Below are 15,100 nucleotides of genomic sequence, written 5' to 3'. Positions count from 1 at the left end.
TGACTTACTAGTTCAACACTAGTGTTGCCACAGTGCATACAGGTCATCTCTTGACATACCCATCAACAGGACTACTGTTACAGCAGGTACTGGTCACTTTCTGACCTTCATTTCACCATAAAAGCTGCTGTTGCAGCACACAAGAGGTACTGGTCACTTTCTGACCCACAGTTCACCATAAAAGCTGCTGTTGCAGCACACAAAAAAGGTCTTCACAACCTACAGTTTCACAGGGATCAGTCGACTCCACAAAAAAGGAAAGAAAGAGGTGCTGATCACCTCACATCCAATCGGCAGACCTAGTACAGGTTCTGCCCTGGCACACGACCAAAAAAAAAAAGGTAGGAGAGAAAGGTTACTTCAATGTGTGAGATCTTCAATCAGCCGAACAGCAGATGAGGGCGGCAGATCTGGAAATCTGGTGCGAAGAAGAAAAAAGACTGTTCGCTCGACTTCTCCTTTCAGATCTGGTTGTCCTGCTCTGATACCATGTTATGCAGGAGAGAAGAATGAAAGAAGAGAGAAAAGAGAGAGAAGAAGAGGGAAGAGAGAACTGAGAGCAAAAAGATTACTGCTGGCGGCGCAGCTTTTTAATATATATACTAGGGCGACAACAACTAAAATAGAAAAGGAGCAAAAGTACAATAGTACCCCTGCGGTACTATACATAGGAAAAAATAACAGCTGTTAACAGGTATGTAGACCAAATGAAGGTGGTGTGCTGGGATTTAGAAAGGTAATAGTCTTTAACAAAGCCCTCTTAGGTATATTGTTGTGGAGGTTTGGGTTGGAAAGGGAGAGGGAGTCTGAGAGTCTCTTTGGAGGAGGGTAGTAGTTGGGAAATATGGGGTGGTGAGATTTGGGTGGGAACTGAGGGAAGTTTCAAATTCATATGGGGTGAGTGTTTGGAAAGGGATAATGCGTTTCAGCCAAGAATTCAGAGCATTGGCTAGCTTCAAGGTAGGAGATAGAACAAGTGTAAGATTTTGGCAGGACGAGTGGTGTGAAGCAGGGAAGCTGAGTGAGCTGTGCCCAAGGTTATACAGACTGATCGACCATCAAGTAAAGGTGGATCAGTGTTTTGAAGTGAGGGGTGATCAGGTGGTATGGTGTCCTAAATTTAGAAGACTGTTGTTGGATCAGGAACTTGAAGAATGTATACTGCTGCTGGAAAGGTTTCAGCAAACAAAGATTTCAACTTCCTCAGGGGATGGGCTGTGGTGGAAAGAGAGACGGGATGGAAAGTTCACTATGAATTCTTTCTATTTGGATTTGGTAAGGGATCATCTGGACTCTGACCAAGTTGAAGGTGTGTGGGGGATCCCGTTTCTCCTTGAGTGGAAGCTTTTGCATGGCTGGTAGTGTTGGACAGCGTCCTAAACTTCAGATACTTAAAAAGCAGAGATTTCAACATGGCAAGTTATTGTTACCTATGCTGTTCGGATGAAGAGAATGTATGCCATTTGTTCTTCTTGTGTAAGATTGCAAATTTTATTCCTTCCTTTTTGGGGTCAGTGAATTTCAGCCAAGGCCTACAGCATAATTATTCTCTTCCTGGCCAAGATTCAGTGCTCGCAGGAAATCAAGGGTAGTATGGAGCTGCATATGTTGGGTCGTTTGGAATGAAAGGAATAGGAGGTTGTTCAAGAATATTGAAATGCTCGTGGCCACGGTTTGGAATCTATTGTCAAACTGGGTTTTGGTGCTCCCAGAGTTTGATCAGGTTAATTGTTCAGATTTGGGGGAGAATTTCTGGAATGTCCTTGAAATCCAAGCTTGTAATTTTGAGCAGTTCTCTGTGATCTAGTCTGTATATGAATTGTATTGGTAGGGTGTCATCTTGACACCTCCCAGACTGTAATTTTCCTTTTTCATGTTTAATGAAATATTTCCTTTTATTCTTTAAAAAAAGGAGACCAATAGATAACTCAATGTGATATTTTCCAGTATGTTGGTTCAATATTATTTTTTGATGAGTAACAGAAAAATTTTACTAAGGAAAATGATGTAGATACAAACTGTTGTAGAACTCAATGCAGCTCTTGAGAGCATAGCCCTTGCTATCTTTCCCCACTATATTTTATTTACAACTGGGCTCGAAAACACTGCCCTCTATTTACCCCTTCTTGTTTTGCTAAATGATCAACCAAACTGTTTGCTGTTCTTGGTACCCATTGTATAGTTAATTGCATGTCCCTTGAGAGCCATCTTAACCTTTTAATTTCATTCTTGTATATCCAAAGAACATTATCATTTTTCATCAGCAAACTTATGACAACTTTTGAGTCTCCCTCAATGACAAGTTTCTTCACCTCCATCTCCATTGCCTTCTGCACTCTGAAACTTGCTGCCAATTGGTTCTTCCCTGGTTGAATTCCCTTGTATTATTGGATCTAAAAGCATAGCCTGTATTTTTACATTTTCATCCCTTATCACCCCTCCTATTCCAGACAGTCATGGATTACCAAATCAAAATTCAATTTTAAATATTCCTTTCCCAGAAGTATCCAACTTCTTGTCACCTTTTTCTTTTTTGAAGAACCTACCACTGTTCCTTAATTCCTCAAAACATCAGCAGTCGTGAAGTCAGAAAATAGCTCCATGGACTTCATCCAATCTGCTATCTTTTTTTGACATTCATAACAAGGGAGAGATCGGTGATTACCACTTAGATTGAAAGGAAAGTTCTATAAAATAGTTGTAAGGTCAGCAATGCCATATGGAGCAAGAGTGTTGGGCAATCAATAAACAGTGTCCAAAAAATAAGTGTGGCAAAAGTGCATATGCTGAGATGGATGTATGGAAAAACTAGAAAGGATAGGGTCAGAAATGAAGTCATTTAAAGGAACCTGGGAATAACTCCAATAGGTGATAAAATGAGAGAAAGTAGACTTAGATGGTTCAATTACATGCATAAAAGACCACATACACCACTGACCACCCTTAAGAAAAAGCCATCAGTCACAAGTTTAAGGGGTTAGAAGGGCTAGGGGCAGATCAAAAAGGAAGTAGGTTGAAGTAGTAAGTGAAAGCTAAATTACTGTAGCCGAAGTAACAGAAAAGAGAAGAAGAAGAAGAAGAGATGCAGGAATGTCGAACTCACCTGCTCCGTCGACAGTACTATTATTTATATTATGGTGTAGTACAATGATACAGGAAGTTACTAGAATGCCCCTGATTAGTGATGGGACACCCAGACAACTTAAAACATTAAACATTAGGCCCATTAACAAAGGCCCAGTACAGGACAACTTAAACTTAAGTATAGGCTAATAAGAACTCTTATCAGCCGAATACTCATACATACAAAGACTTCAATCCAACAGTAAGAAATGATTTAAGAACTCATGGTTTAACAATGGATATGACATTAAACAGAATGGAATGGTGAAACAGGATTTATGTAGCTGACCCCATATGGATGGGATAAGTCTTAGTTGATGATGATGAATCATTGCTGAAAATTTAAGTTGATACCAGAGCAAGGTTTCTCTTCTTCTGTGTGTGTGTGTGTGTGAAACCCATGTGTATTTAGGATTAGTAGTGTACATGGGTATTGTAGAAGCTGATTACCATTTTTGATGTCACCTGATAATTTTAACGACTTTTGGAGATTTTGATGTTTGATTTGATGCATAGAAGTTTTTCCTAGCATATGCTCCCCAATATTAGAGCAAAATGTCATTATATTACAGCAGTTATATAAGATAATGGGTTTCTCATTGAGCCCCATGATCTGTTCTTTAATTCTTTTCTTCTCATTCTTTCTTCTTCTCTTCTCTCACACTTATTCTAGTTTCTTACCTTATATCATATTTTATATTGAGTTTGGTTGATTTTATTGGGTCTGGGTTCTGCTGGACTGATTGATAATTCTTTTCATTATGGGTGGTTTGAAATGATGGAAAATAATTCGTGACATATTCAAAACAGGAGCCCATGTACTTACTGTATCTGAATTCTCTTTAACACATATTTTGTTTCACTCTCCATGTTCTAAAGAAACCTATGATTATTTGTTTGGAGAGTTCAGAAAAGATTCTATCCATTTGGATATATAATCCTGGTTTCAAATTGTGTTTTTGCTACATCCCCTTACATAAAGTTGTTTCTGATAATAATTTCCCACCCTCAAATGTTTTTCTTATGCCTTGTTAGTCCTTTGGATTAATTCAGTTCACTAATTTAGTTCATTTGGTGCAGCCTGCAGAGAAATATCCAAATATATTTTCTGATAATTCTCTGTTTGCAAGGTAAGTTATACTAAAAAACCTAAATATCTTAGTTCCTTACTTCCTGACTGTCAGTATTATACATCATAGATCAATTTATATTGAGGTCTCAGAAAATAAACAAATAGAATGTATTGCAGGTTTCCATACTTCTTACCATGCCTTATCATATCAATCTTTGCTCTGGGGGCATTTATTTCTTGTTTTTGGATTCCGGTAAATTTCACAATTCATTCTATTATTTCGTTCTTTGGAAACTGAACCATAGCATTCTTCAATTTTATCCATGTAATATTTTAATTCTTTTTTTTATTCTAGCATGCCAAGAAAAAAGTTTTTGTACTGGATTTCTTTTGGCAAAATTAAAGTTGATAACTTGAATGGGAAATAATTAAAATCTAAAAAATATAAAAGCAAAAAATTGACCTATTGTAGGGCTTGGGGTTTGGATAAGAAAATTTAAGGAGAAAAGTATAAATATAGACAAATAGAATAATAGAGGAAAGTGAAAAGGTGAAATATTCTTATGCTATTCATGATCCTTTAATTTCATTGTTTGAACTCCATTTTCCTACCCATATTTCCAACATTCTTTGTTTTTTGATGAATAATGAAGAATTTTATTAAGATAAAGTTTGAAGTATAAAGTACACTGACAAGTGGTTACAAAAACAGAGTTCTCCCAGAAAGCGCGAGTTGCTGCCTCACATAAAAAGTAGTTACAATTGAGCCCAGAATAAGTTATCCCTGTTCACCCCTTGCTTAGCTAGTAGGTCAGCCAGCCCATTTTCCGACCTCCTCTCCTACTGAACTCTTACAGTGAGATTAGAGGTAAGCCACATGAATCTCCTCATCCCTCCCCTAAAAGACCAAGCTACTGTCTCCGGTTCTTTCAGCCCATATTTCCCATTTTCTTTAACTATCTTTATCTTGATTCTTGAATTAATCATCAATATTTTACATGTTCATTTATAATACTTCTGTCTTTCACTCCAGATAGACTAGTGATCAGCTTTCAGAAATTTCTATACGCTTTGCTGACTTCAGACAGGAAGAGAATAAAATGGTTTGAGAGATGAAAAAAGTAATGAATGTACATCCTTTTTCCATTGCTTATAATTTTGAGACTTTCTACAAAATGACTAAAATACTCCTGGTTGTTTCGCCCCTACTCAAAACGTATTTCAACATTGTGGTCCTCTGTCTCCGAGGATGTGATGATTTCTGAAATCATAGAACTAGACAAAGCATGATAAGAAAACAGAGGAGAGCTAGAAACAACCTATGCCATTAGTCTTGGGGCCATGGAATCATTTAAGAAATATTGGGATTACTGACCCATTCCTTTAATAGAAAGCTTATCAGATAATTCATTAGTTCTCTCCTTAAGATTCAATTCCAATAATGACTATCTATAAATTGAACATGGGGCTTAGGTATTCTCTTAGAGACTTCAATCTAGACCTAAAAATTGACAAAAAAATTTTCTAATCGTTTTAATACAGAGAATCCTATATTAACCCATAGATGTGACTGGATCTCCTACCCACAAGAACTCTATCCACACCTACCCACAAGAGACTACAGCCATACATTGGGAACATCTCCTCATGAATAACAACATACAACTATACAAGTATGGGAGATGTGCCCAATGTGTTGCTCAAATGTCTTGCGGGTAGGTGACCAGAGTGCTAAATAAACCCATAAGATGGATTCAATTGGTGAGGAAGCTTTGGTGACCCTTAGTGACCCTGTCCCACTTGGTGTTTGGATGTTCTGAAAACTAGAGTTTCGTTTGAATCCTATTTGATACAAACTGGGAAGCACGGAATACAACTTTTTTTTTTCTTTTTGATAACTCGAACAAGGAACGCAATAACAAAAGAAGATTCTTAGCAAATCTTGATGGTAGAATGCACTTTTGACCAGAAAGAATACTGTTTGATTAGTCAAAACTTAGTTGATTTGGCTGGCATGTAACATGCATTTATGGTGCATAAATTCTGGCAAATTTCAGTTCAGTCAAACATGTGGAAGTTCCCTAACTGAATGCTTCAGGATGACTGGTTTTTGGGTTTTACATGGGGGTGATCATTCTTGGCCTGACCCAGCCCAACCTGCAATTTTTTGGGCTTGGGCCTAGTTTTTTTCATTTTTTTGTTTTTTGTGTAGGCCTGGCTCGGCCCAATGTGTATATATATAAAATAGTTAATAATATATAATATTTTATAATATGTTCATATTATAAAGTACTATATTATGTACTATATGTAATAAAATATAAATATAATTATATGTTATATACGTACAAATGTATTTTATTTTATATAAAAATTTAATTTATATTATACATGTACAGTTGTATGTTGACACATTGGTCAACTCACATATGGGAGTTGTCCTCCTAGGCGACAAGGCTTTCATTCTAATTACCAAGCAATGTGGGACTTGGGACAACACTTGATAGTGAGTGCAGTACTATTGAGTTGACACATGAGTGTAAAAGTATTGAGTGTTGTCCCAAGTTCCACATTGCTTAGGAATTAGAAAGAAGGCCTTGCCTTCATCTATAAAAGGATAGACAAGCCAAGCCTATAAATTAGAGTGAACCCATTTCCTATTTTTTTGTGTCATAGGCCTAAATTCAAGCCAAGCTTGGCCTAGTTTGGGCTGATGCAAATATTTTCTTTAACGTATCATACATTTACACATCATATAATGGAAGTAGTACAAAGGAAAAGGAGTATGAGCATTAGAAAGCTGATTATTGAAGGAGACTTCAAGCTGGTGCTGGGCTAGCTGAAGGAAGAAAGGAATGGGCTTTGGAACTACAACAATGAAAGGAAGAAATTTAAGTGGCTAACACAAGACATTGAACTAAAAATGCTTTGGGTTAAAAGAAGTGCTATTAATTCCTTTGCTGATGTTTTAGCAAACTAAGGGGTGGATAGTGATTCTTTCTTTTGGGCTCAATTGTAATCAAGGATTGAAGTATTGGTATCGAGTATTGTATCGGACAACTTGGATACAGATACACTTTGGAAACGCATGGATATGGACGAAAAATATGGATATGCTAGGGAAATACATAAAACTTTCATAATACATTAATAATATTAAATTTAAGGTCAAATAACCATAAATAATGTATAAATACATAGAATGCATATTTTAATGGTGTATATGGAAAAAATATATTACAATAAATATAATATGATGCATAATATCATACAATTTTATTGATAATGTATCAATCAAGAGTGCAAAATGCAAAACATGTTTTCCTATTATATTTTAATTATAATATCAATTATTTTCGGTTTTACTATTTTTACTTTTTTACATTAACAAAGAGGTCAACCAAATATTAAATGCTCCATGTAAATTAAAATATCCATTAATAATTTATAAAATGTAGAATCTCAACTTAAAATATATCAAATCCATTAAAATTTCTAAGATACATATCATATGCAAATTCATAATTTTTAACTTTTAAAATGATTATTCCATTATTATATTTTTATTCCTATAATTTTCTAATTAAATTTTTTTTGGTATAAATGTAGATTAGTAGATTTGATAGATTTAATTTAAGATTATATTCTGTAATGTAAATTAATATATATATATATATATATATATCATGTGCAAATTTATAAATTTTAAGTACTAAAATAATTATTCTCTTATTAATATTATATTTTTATAATCTTTTTTAAGATTCAAATAATATTTTTATATAAATGTGGATTTGATATATTATTTATTTTATAAAATACTGATTTTAAGTATTACTTTTTTAATTTTTAGTTGGAGTTAACTGTAATATGTATTATTTATTTGAACTTCATTTAAGTAATAAAGAAATAAAATCTGTATTCATTTACTCATAAGCACAAAATATGGAGTGGCGTAGTGGCATACAGGCGCGGACGTTAAGCTCTCCCTTATCTCTTGACGCGGGTTCGAATCCTTGCAACTTTCTTTTTCAGTAGAAGAGTATGCGTATGCGCATTCACGTCTCACAGGTAGCGTATCATTCTATATCGGTCTATATCGATATGTATCAGCCAATACAGTGCGATACGAACCGATACACACCCGTATCAGCCCGATACGCATGACTAACAGGATACATCTCCAATTGTAGTGTATCCCGTGCCAGACGCTAACTATAACGATATGATATGCTCCATATCGGACGTATCGCATCGATATTTCAATCCTTGGTTGTAATTTATTGGAACTTCAATGGGAGGGCTAAGGGAAGTTGTTTTGAATCTCTACTAAAGCTTTTCTATTATTGATAAAAAATTACATCATATAATTTGAATTTTTATAAATAATTAAGTTTTCACTTTTTTATGCACATAGGCCCAATGCTCAGGCTAGGCCTATATAGACCAAGGTCCGGGCTGGGCTGGGCCTAGGCCTAGGACTAAGCTCTAAGCCTTATCATAGGTGCTAAGCCTGGCCTGGTCCAATAATCACCCCTAGTTCTACAAGTCATGATTAAAGTCGAATTCAATAGGTTAACTAGTGGACCCCATTTTTTCGTGTCATCTACTATTGAGTCTTTATGTTAAGTTTGGTCCATGTTGGTTTAGTCTTTAAGAGTTATGTTTCAATCTTATGGAAATATACTATTTATAGTAATTTTAAGACTTACTATCTGTTGTAATTTCCATAATTGTTATTTATAGTAAGTATCATGATTATTATTTATAATAAAAGTGTTGGTTATATTTTAAGTAATTCTTGGTTCCTTACGTTAAGTTAGTCCTAGTAGAATTAGTAGAGTTATAAAAGTATCCTTGTTTGAATACGGAGTTTCTATTTTTGTTTGTCTGAATACAAGGAGTTAGAGTCAAAGTACAAGTTGGAAGTTGCTTCCTTTTGGTCTATAACAGCAAGTCTTGCAAAGAACATTCTATTATACACTTATACTCTTTTAATAATTTTTCTATTCTGCTTAGGAATGAACAGAGTTATTTTCTGTTTCTACTACAGACAATAGCTATAGTAGAGATTATTCTTGCTTCCTCTTCTAATTTTTTCTTCTTTATTTGCTTGTTAATACTGTTAGACAGTTTTGTATGCCCTTAGCTTCAATCATTTTGATGTACTTTTGTTATTTAGTGGAAATAAATAAAGTGCATGTTTGATTCATGTTGTTTGGTTTAATTCTGTGTAAAACCCTAAAACTGGACATTTGTAGAGACTCATGTTAGTTTTAAAAGTTCACAGCCGTTGGATAAGTCTGGGGAGATTTATCCTGCCAAGGCTGATACTGGTGTGCCACCAAGTGTTGGGATGGCCTGTCTCAGCCATCAGGGTAAGACCCGAGGCACATACAGCATGGGATTACTTGAATCCTTGAACCGGACCAGATTTCCAGTCTAGCCCTGGACCTTGGAGACAGATGGGCAAAACTGGAAAGTTACACCTGACCCCTAGACTCGATTATGACACTTCACTAGGTGCTGGATCAGGCTGCCTTTGATATGCCAATCAGTGAGATCCTTAGTGGGGATCAAAACCTGGGTATGTTGGGGCAGTTTGAGAATTCATCTGAGTGGGTGGTCATAGTGACAGAATCAGCCACTTTGTCGGACAAAGGGTAATGATCGGGAATGCACTCTCTCTGATGGAAACCAAACTGCCGGCAGTTGATTTCAATCGTTGGAATTTTGTTTTGCAAAATTAATATATTTACATATATATGTATGGTTTCAAAATGTTTGCAAATGGTTTTAATTCCCGGGATCCATGTGAGAGGAGAGTGCGGCACTGTTCCTTGCAGCCGAGGGAGAGGTCCTCTCTTGTCGGGCAGTGCTTGATCATTAAGGGCTGAGAGGTTAAGTGTAAGACCATTTAGGATAATACCTGATGGGCTAATCTTGCACCTGCCCACAGTCCCTGGGTTTTTATAAGATGGCTTGGCCCAGGGACCACTTAATGTAAGTGTTGGGCCCATAGGGTTCATACGATGGACTCAAGGGGTTCATTGAGATTTTCAGTGAATTTGGCTAGGCCTTGTATTAAAGGCTGGGCCGAACCCATGTGGCTGGTGTGTAGATCAATGCTTGGGTCCCACGCCATACAAAGAAGCCCAACTGGGCAGCAGATTGGAAACTAATTAAACACTGAATGCTTAATGGGCCAAAAGCCCATTTCGAAGTGGGCTGATATGATCACCCATCAATGGGGCGAATTTGAGATTGAAGTTAGCAAAAAGGATTGGGCTCTTAGCCTTATCCACTCTTAGAGACCAAATTCAAATCAGATTTGAATCTGGTAACCTCCTGATAAGATCAGGAGTAAGCTAACTCTATCTGGGAAAGGGATTAAGATTATCCTCTATCCAAATACTGATTTGGATTGGGATAACTCCTAATTAGGAGATTTCTTAATCAAGAAGAAAAGAGAGGAGATTTTCGAATGAACCAAGAGAGAGAAATAAGATTTCGATCCAAGAGGTTCTGGTAAGCAAGAAAGGTTCCTGCGAATTGAGATTAGATATCATTCTCTCCAGAAAAGAAAACAGTTCAGCCTTTTCGTTTCTGGAAATCTCCTCCTGCCGCCGCCATCTGCATTGTTGCAAGATTTGATCTTTGCAGAAAAGAAAGTCAAGAAACCAGTTCTTGACATCAGTCTTGCAAGAAAGACTGAAAGAATTCAGTGTTTAGTACATCCAGGGGATTCTTGTGAAGGATCCAGTGTGTAGGACGCACCCTGCTGGTTCTGTTCCATCCACAGCTGTGTCATCTTCAGCAGGGACAGATCTTGGAGCATTCTTTGGGCGTGAACACCAACTTTGGGAGATACTGCTTCTCCGGATCAGGTATAATCCTCCCATTTATCTTTTGGTACAGATCTGGTTTGATTAGGGTTCAAGTAGATCCTTGAATATTGTATTCTAAATTCAGGGAATATGATTCCCAGTTGGGAGAAGGTAGGAAATTTTTGAAATTCGCCCCACCCATTCCGCAACCTTTATGGCGTCCATTAGATGGATCCTACCATTCTTTCAAATACTTGTAGCCGAAGCCTATTGCTGCGCATCAACAGTTTTCTACTTTAATATTATGAACAAATGAAAAGAAAATATTATACATGTCCACCGGATGTATCATTATATTAAATGACTTCTTGAATAATCTTTAGTTTATACCTTTGCAGAATATTTGATTTTTTACCTTATGACTTTTGGATCTTATTGCAGGAAACATTGCATATGCATAACAGAAATAACAAGGAAGAATCATATGATGCACTGGAAGCTTCTTCACATAGATCTGATGAGAAGGAAGAAATGAAAGAAACTGAACAAACTGGGCCACCTTCCAGACTAAGCCTCTTAAGGAATTGGCCCTTAATGTCAACTATAATTGTATATTGTATTTTCTCACTTCATGAGATTGCTTATGCAGAGGTCAGCTTTCTTGTTTTAACTTTGTTTAACTTTATGCATGTTTCATTTATTTGTTTTCTGAATATCCTGCAATAGAATTGAAACCTATTTCTTATTAGATGTGGGTGTTTCATTTATTTGTTTTCTGAATATTCTGCAGTATACTTGAAACTTATTTCTTATCCGATGTGGATAGTTAGTTGTGTAGATCCTCTTCAATCAATTTTTCTATTTTGTCCTTACAAAGATTGCTCTTTATTGAAATATGAATAAATGGTCTAGGCTAACTGCCCAACTTTCTGTCTCTCTCAACCTCATTTGTGCGTCTGTTGTGCTCCTTTAGTTCTACTTTTTCCTTCTTCAATCTATTGATTTGAGAATAAAATCAAACTCAAGTTGGTATCAGAGCACCAGGTGGCACATCTTCGGTTGATTTTGCACCAAATTGATTGTCAACACCATCATTGCTGGACCATGATGTCAACAAGCTGTATGGATGTTGGTGATTCCTGAAGAAAACCCTATATCTTGATCAAGAGTCATTTTAGATGAGTTTAAGCATATTTTTCTCATTTATTTAAAGCCAGTTTGACCTTTTTCATGATTTTTCTTTGAGAAAATCGAGAAAATACAGTTTTTTTGGAATGTGCCACAATCAAGATGAGGACATTTTGGTTTTGGCTGTAGTAATTCAAGTTGATTGATAATTGTGGAGCCATCATAAATGTTACCCCACAATTTGGACCAATATTGAGCAGTTGTGAAGTTTTTTCTTCACTAAGTTCCTAACCCTATTTTTTGGGTTTTTTTGATCTGTACAACATTCAAATCGTTTCTGTTTTGGTATTGGAAATAGTGTGCTTACATCACAATTACTAATGTACAACATTCAGAAGGCTTGAGAGCAATGGTACATTAGTAATTGTGGTCTAAACATTATATTTGTTTTTTGTTATTTCAATTGTGTCCCACCTCATAGGGCAGAAGAGACATTTAATTTTACTTGGAATTCTATTTAAGTACTGGTCGACTGGGGAAGAGTACTTTTAGAGACCTTCAATCTACCATAAAAGTGTTCTTAAGCATGCAGATGTCATTCTTCCTGGGTTTTCTTCTTTATTGGGAGTAGTGTTCTGCTTATTCTTTTATTTATTATTTGTTTCTTCTATAATATATGTACCCTTTTATTATAGGGGTAGTATAGGGAGTAGTGTTCTTCTTTTCTTTTCTTTGTCTGCTTTCTGCATACCAGTCCAAGTGTTGCCTAGGTGACTAGGTGCATTGCTTAAACACCTTGCTTAAGGTGTGTGCCTTATTATATATTGTATATACCAAAGACTGACATGTGCCTTTTTATTATAATATCATTCATATTTCTACATCTTACTGACATGTGCTTTAATACATTCTGCTATATACTTTATATACCATTTGTATTTTGTTTTAAAGTTTTTCTATTGAAATTTAAAAGACCCAATGGTTTTGAGAAGAGAAAAAGAGAGAATGAATAGAAATATAAGGAGGTTTCTATTTTTGTTTTTTGTATTTTCTCTTTCTTACAATAAATGAAACAGCAGCTCTGCCCTTGCTCTATTTTTTTCTTTTTCTTACTCTATATTAAATTTTATGATATAAAATTATAACATTAGTTGCTAACATGATATGAAATTGCTCTATTAAATACTTATATAATAGTATTATTTTTTAAATGAATATATTTTAAACACTATAGTCCTAGATGTGATGATTTGCCATGTTTTGAGAGGAAATTTAATGTTCTTAATAAAGAGAATTGATACTCTTTTTAATTAATATCTATACTATATGATGTGGATAGGTGCCTTGATTTCTATGTAGGCCATAAAAGTTAAACCAGAGTATTTTAATACATCATATTAGATAAGGTTAGTACTTACAAACAACAATTCTCTAATATTCTCCTCTTTAAATTCAATAAATGAGTTACGACATTTAAAAAAGTACAATAAAACATCAAAATCTAAATGTATTTTCATTTTTTTAGCTTTTACCATTTTATTTTTACTTGCACACGTGCATGGCACATGCCCTTTCACTAGTATATGCTGAATGGGAAATAAAACAATGGAACTAGGAGAAACTTAGTATTTTATTTTTTTATGAAATTCTTATCACCTAGGTGTTGCCTGGGTGCCTCATTGTTGCCAAGAATTGCCAAAATGCCTTGACAGCTATGTCTATGGAGTCAGATGCCAATGGTAATTATTAGAGTTCGGCCTACCTGTTAGACTGATAACAGTCAAGGAAAAGAGAGAAGAGAGAAAGAGAGAAAGAGAGAAAGTAGAAGAGTAGAAGAGAGGACAAGGAGGAAAAGGTCTGGTTTGAATGGGAGAAAAGTCAACCCTCCCATTCGGCCAGATCTGTTTTATATTACTAAAAATATTGTGGAAAAGTCACATGTGCCCCTACTTAAGTTAGGGACATTAGATCTAACATAAACTTACACATCAGCACCTAACCATAAGCACAAAGACAGAAATACCCCTACATACTTGACACTAACACTCCCCCTCAAGCTAGAGAGTATATATCATATAATCCCAGCTTGTTACATATATAGTCCACTCTACCCCGACTCAATCCTTTAGTAAACAAATCTGCCCATTGGTTCCCTGTGTTGACATATGCAGTGTCTATCACTCCACTCAGCACTCTCTCTAACAAAGTGACAGTCTACCTCTATGTGCTTGGCTCTCTCATGAAACACTGGATTAGAGGAAATATGAACTGCAACATGATTGCTACAGTAGAGCTTCATCGTAGTATCAATAGTGTATCCCATCTCCTGTAGAAGATTCCTTAGCCACACTAATTCACAAGTAGTATGTGCCATAGCTCTATATTCTGCCTTTGCACTGCTTCTTGCCACAACTGTCTGCTTCTTGCTTTTCCATGTCACCAGATTACCCCCAAGAAAAGTGCAATAGCCTGTGGTAGATCTCCTATTAGATACTGAATCGGCTCAATCAGCATTAGTATATCTTTCTATTTCAAGTTTTCCACCACTTCTGTATATCAAACCACGACTAGGAGCCCCATTTAAATACCTCACAATCCTTAGAACTGCATTGCAATGTGGAACCAGAGGTTTCTGCATGAACTGACTTACCACACTAACTGCGAATGAAATGCCTGGCCGAGTGGTGGTTAGGTAGTTCAGTTTACCTACCAACCGCCGGTATATCTACCAGGGTCTTCAAACACTTCACCCATATCACTGCTCAACTTAGTGTTTGTTTCCATAGGTGTTTAAGCTGGTTTAGCACCTAACAAACCTGTTTTTTCAAGCAAATCAAGAACATATTTCCTCTTACACAAGTTAATACCATGCTTAGACCTTGCTACTTCTATCCCCAAGAAATATTAAAATTTACCAAGGTCCTTTGTCTAAAAATGTTCCTTCAGAAAA

General features: G+C 35.9%; 1 protein-coding gene across 5 annotated transcripts in view; it reads left to right on the top strand.

The window, feature by feature from the left end:
• Positions 1-15,100, top strand: part of LOC104593522 (putative peptide/nitrate transporter At3g43790) — a 119,888-nt gene that overhangs the window by 44,719 nt on the left and 60,069 nt on the right. For all 5 annotated transcript variants that reach the window (XM_019197070.2, XM_010253410.3, XM_010253411.3 and 2 more), the window contains 3 exons: positions 4,204-4,253; positions 4,373-4,448; positions 11,464-11,673. In XM_019197070.2, the coding sequence (XP_019052615.1) occupies positions 4,204-4,253; positions 4,373-4,448; positions 11,464-11,673 (336 nt within the window). The remainder of the gene's footprint in view (positions 1-4,203; positions 4,254-4,372; positions 4,449-11,463; positions 11,674-15,100) is intronic.

Source organism: Nelumbo nucifera, chromosome 7 (assembly GCF_055504915.1).
Source record: "Nelumbo nucifera cultivar China Antique chromosome 7, China Antique-T2T, whole genome shotgun sequence".
NCBI lineage: Eukaryota > Viridiplantae > Streptophyta > Magnoliopsida > Proteales > Nelumbonaceae > Nelumbo > Nelumbo nucifera.
This window is presented reverse-complemented; position numbering and strand designations above follow the sequence as displayed.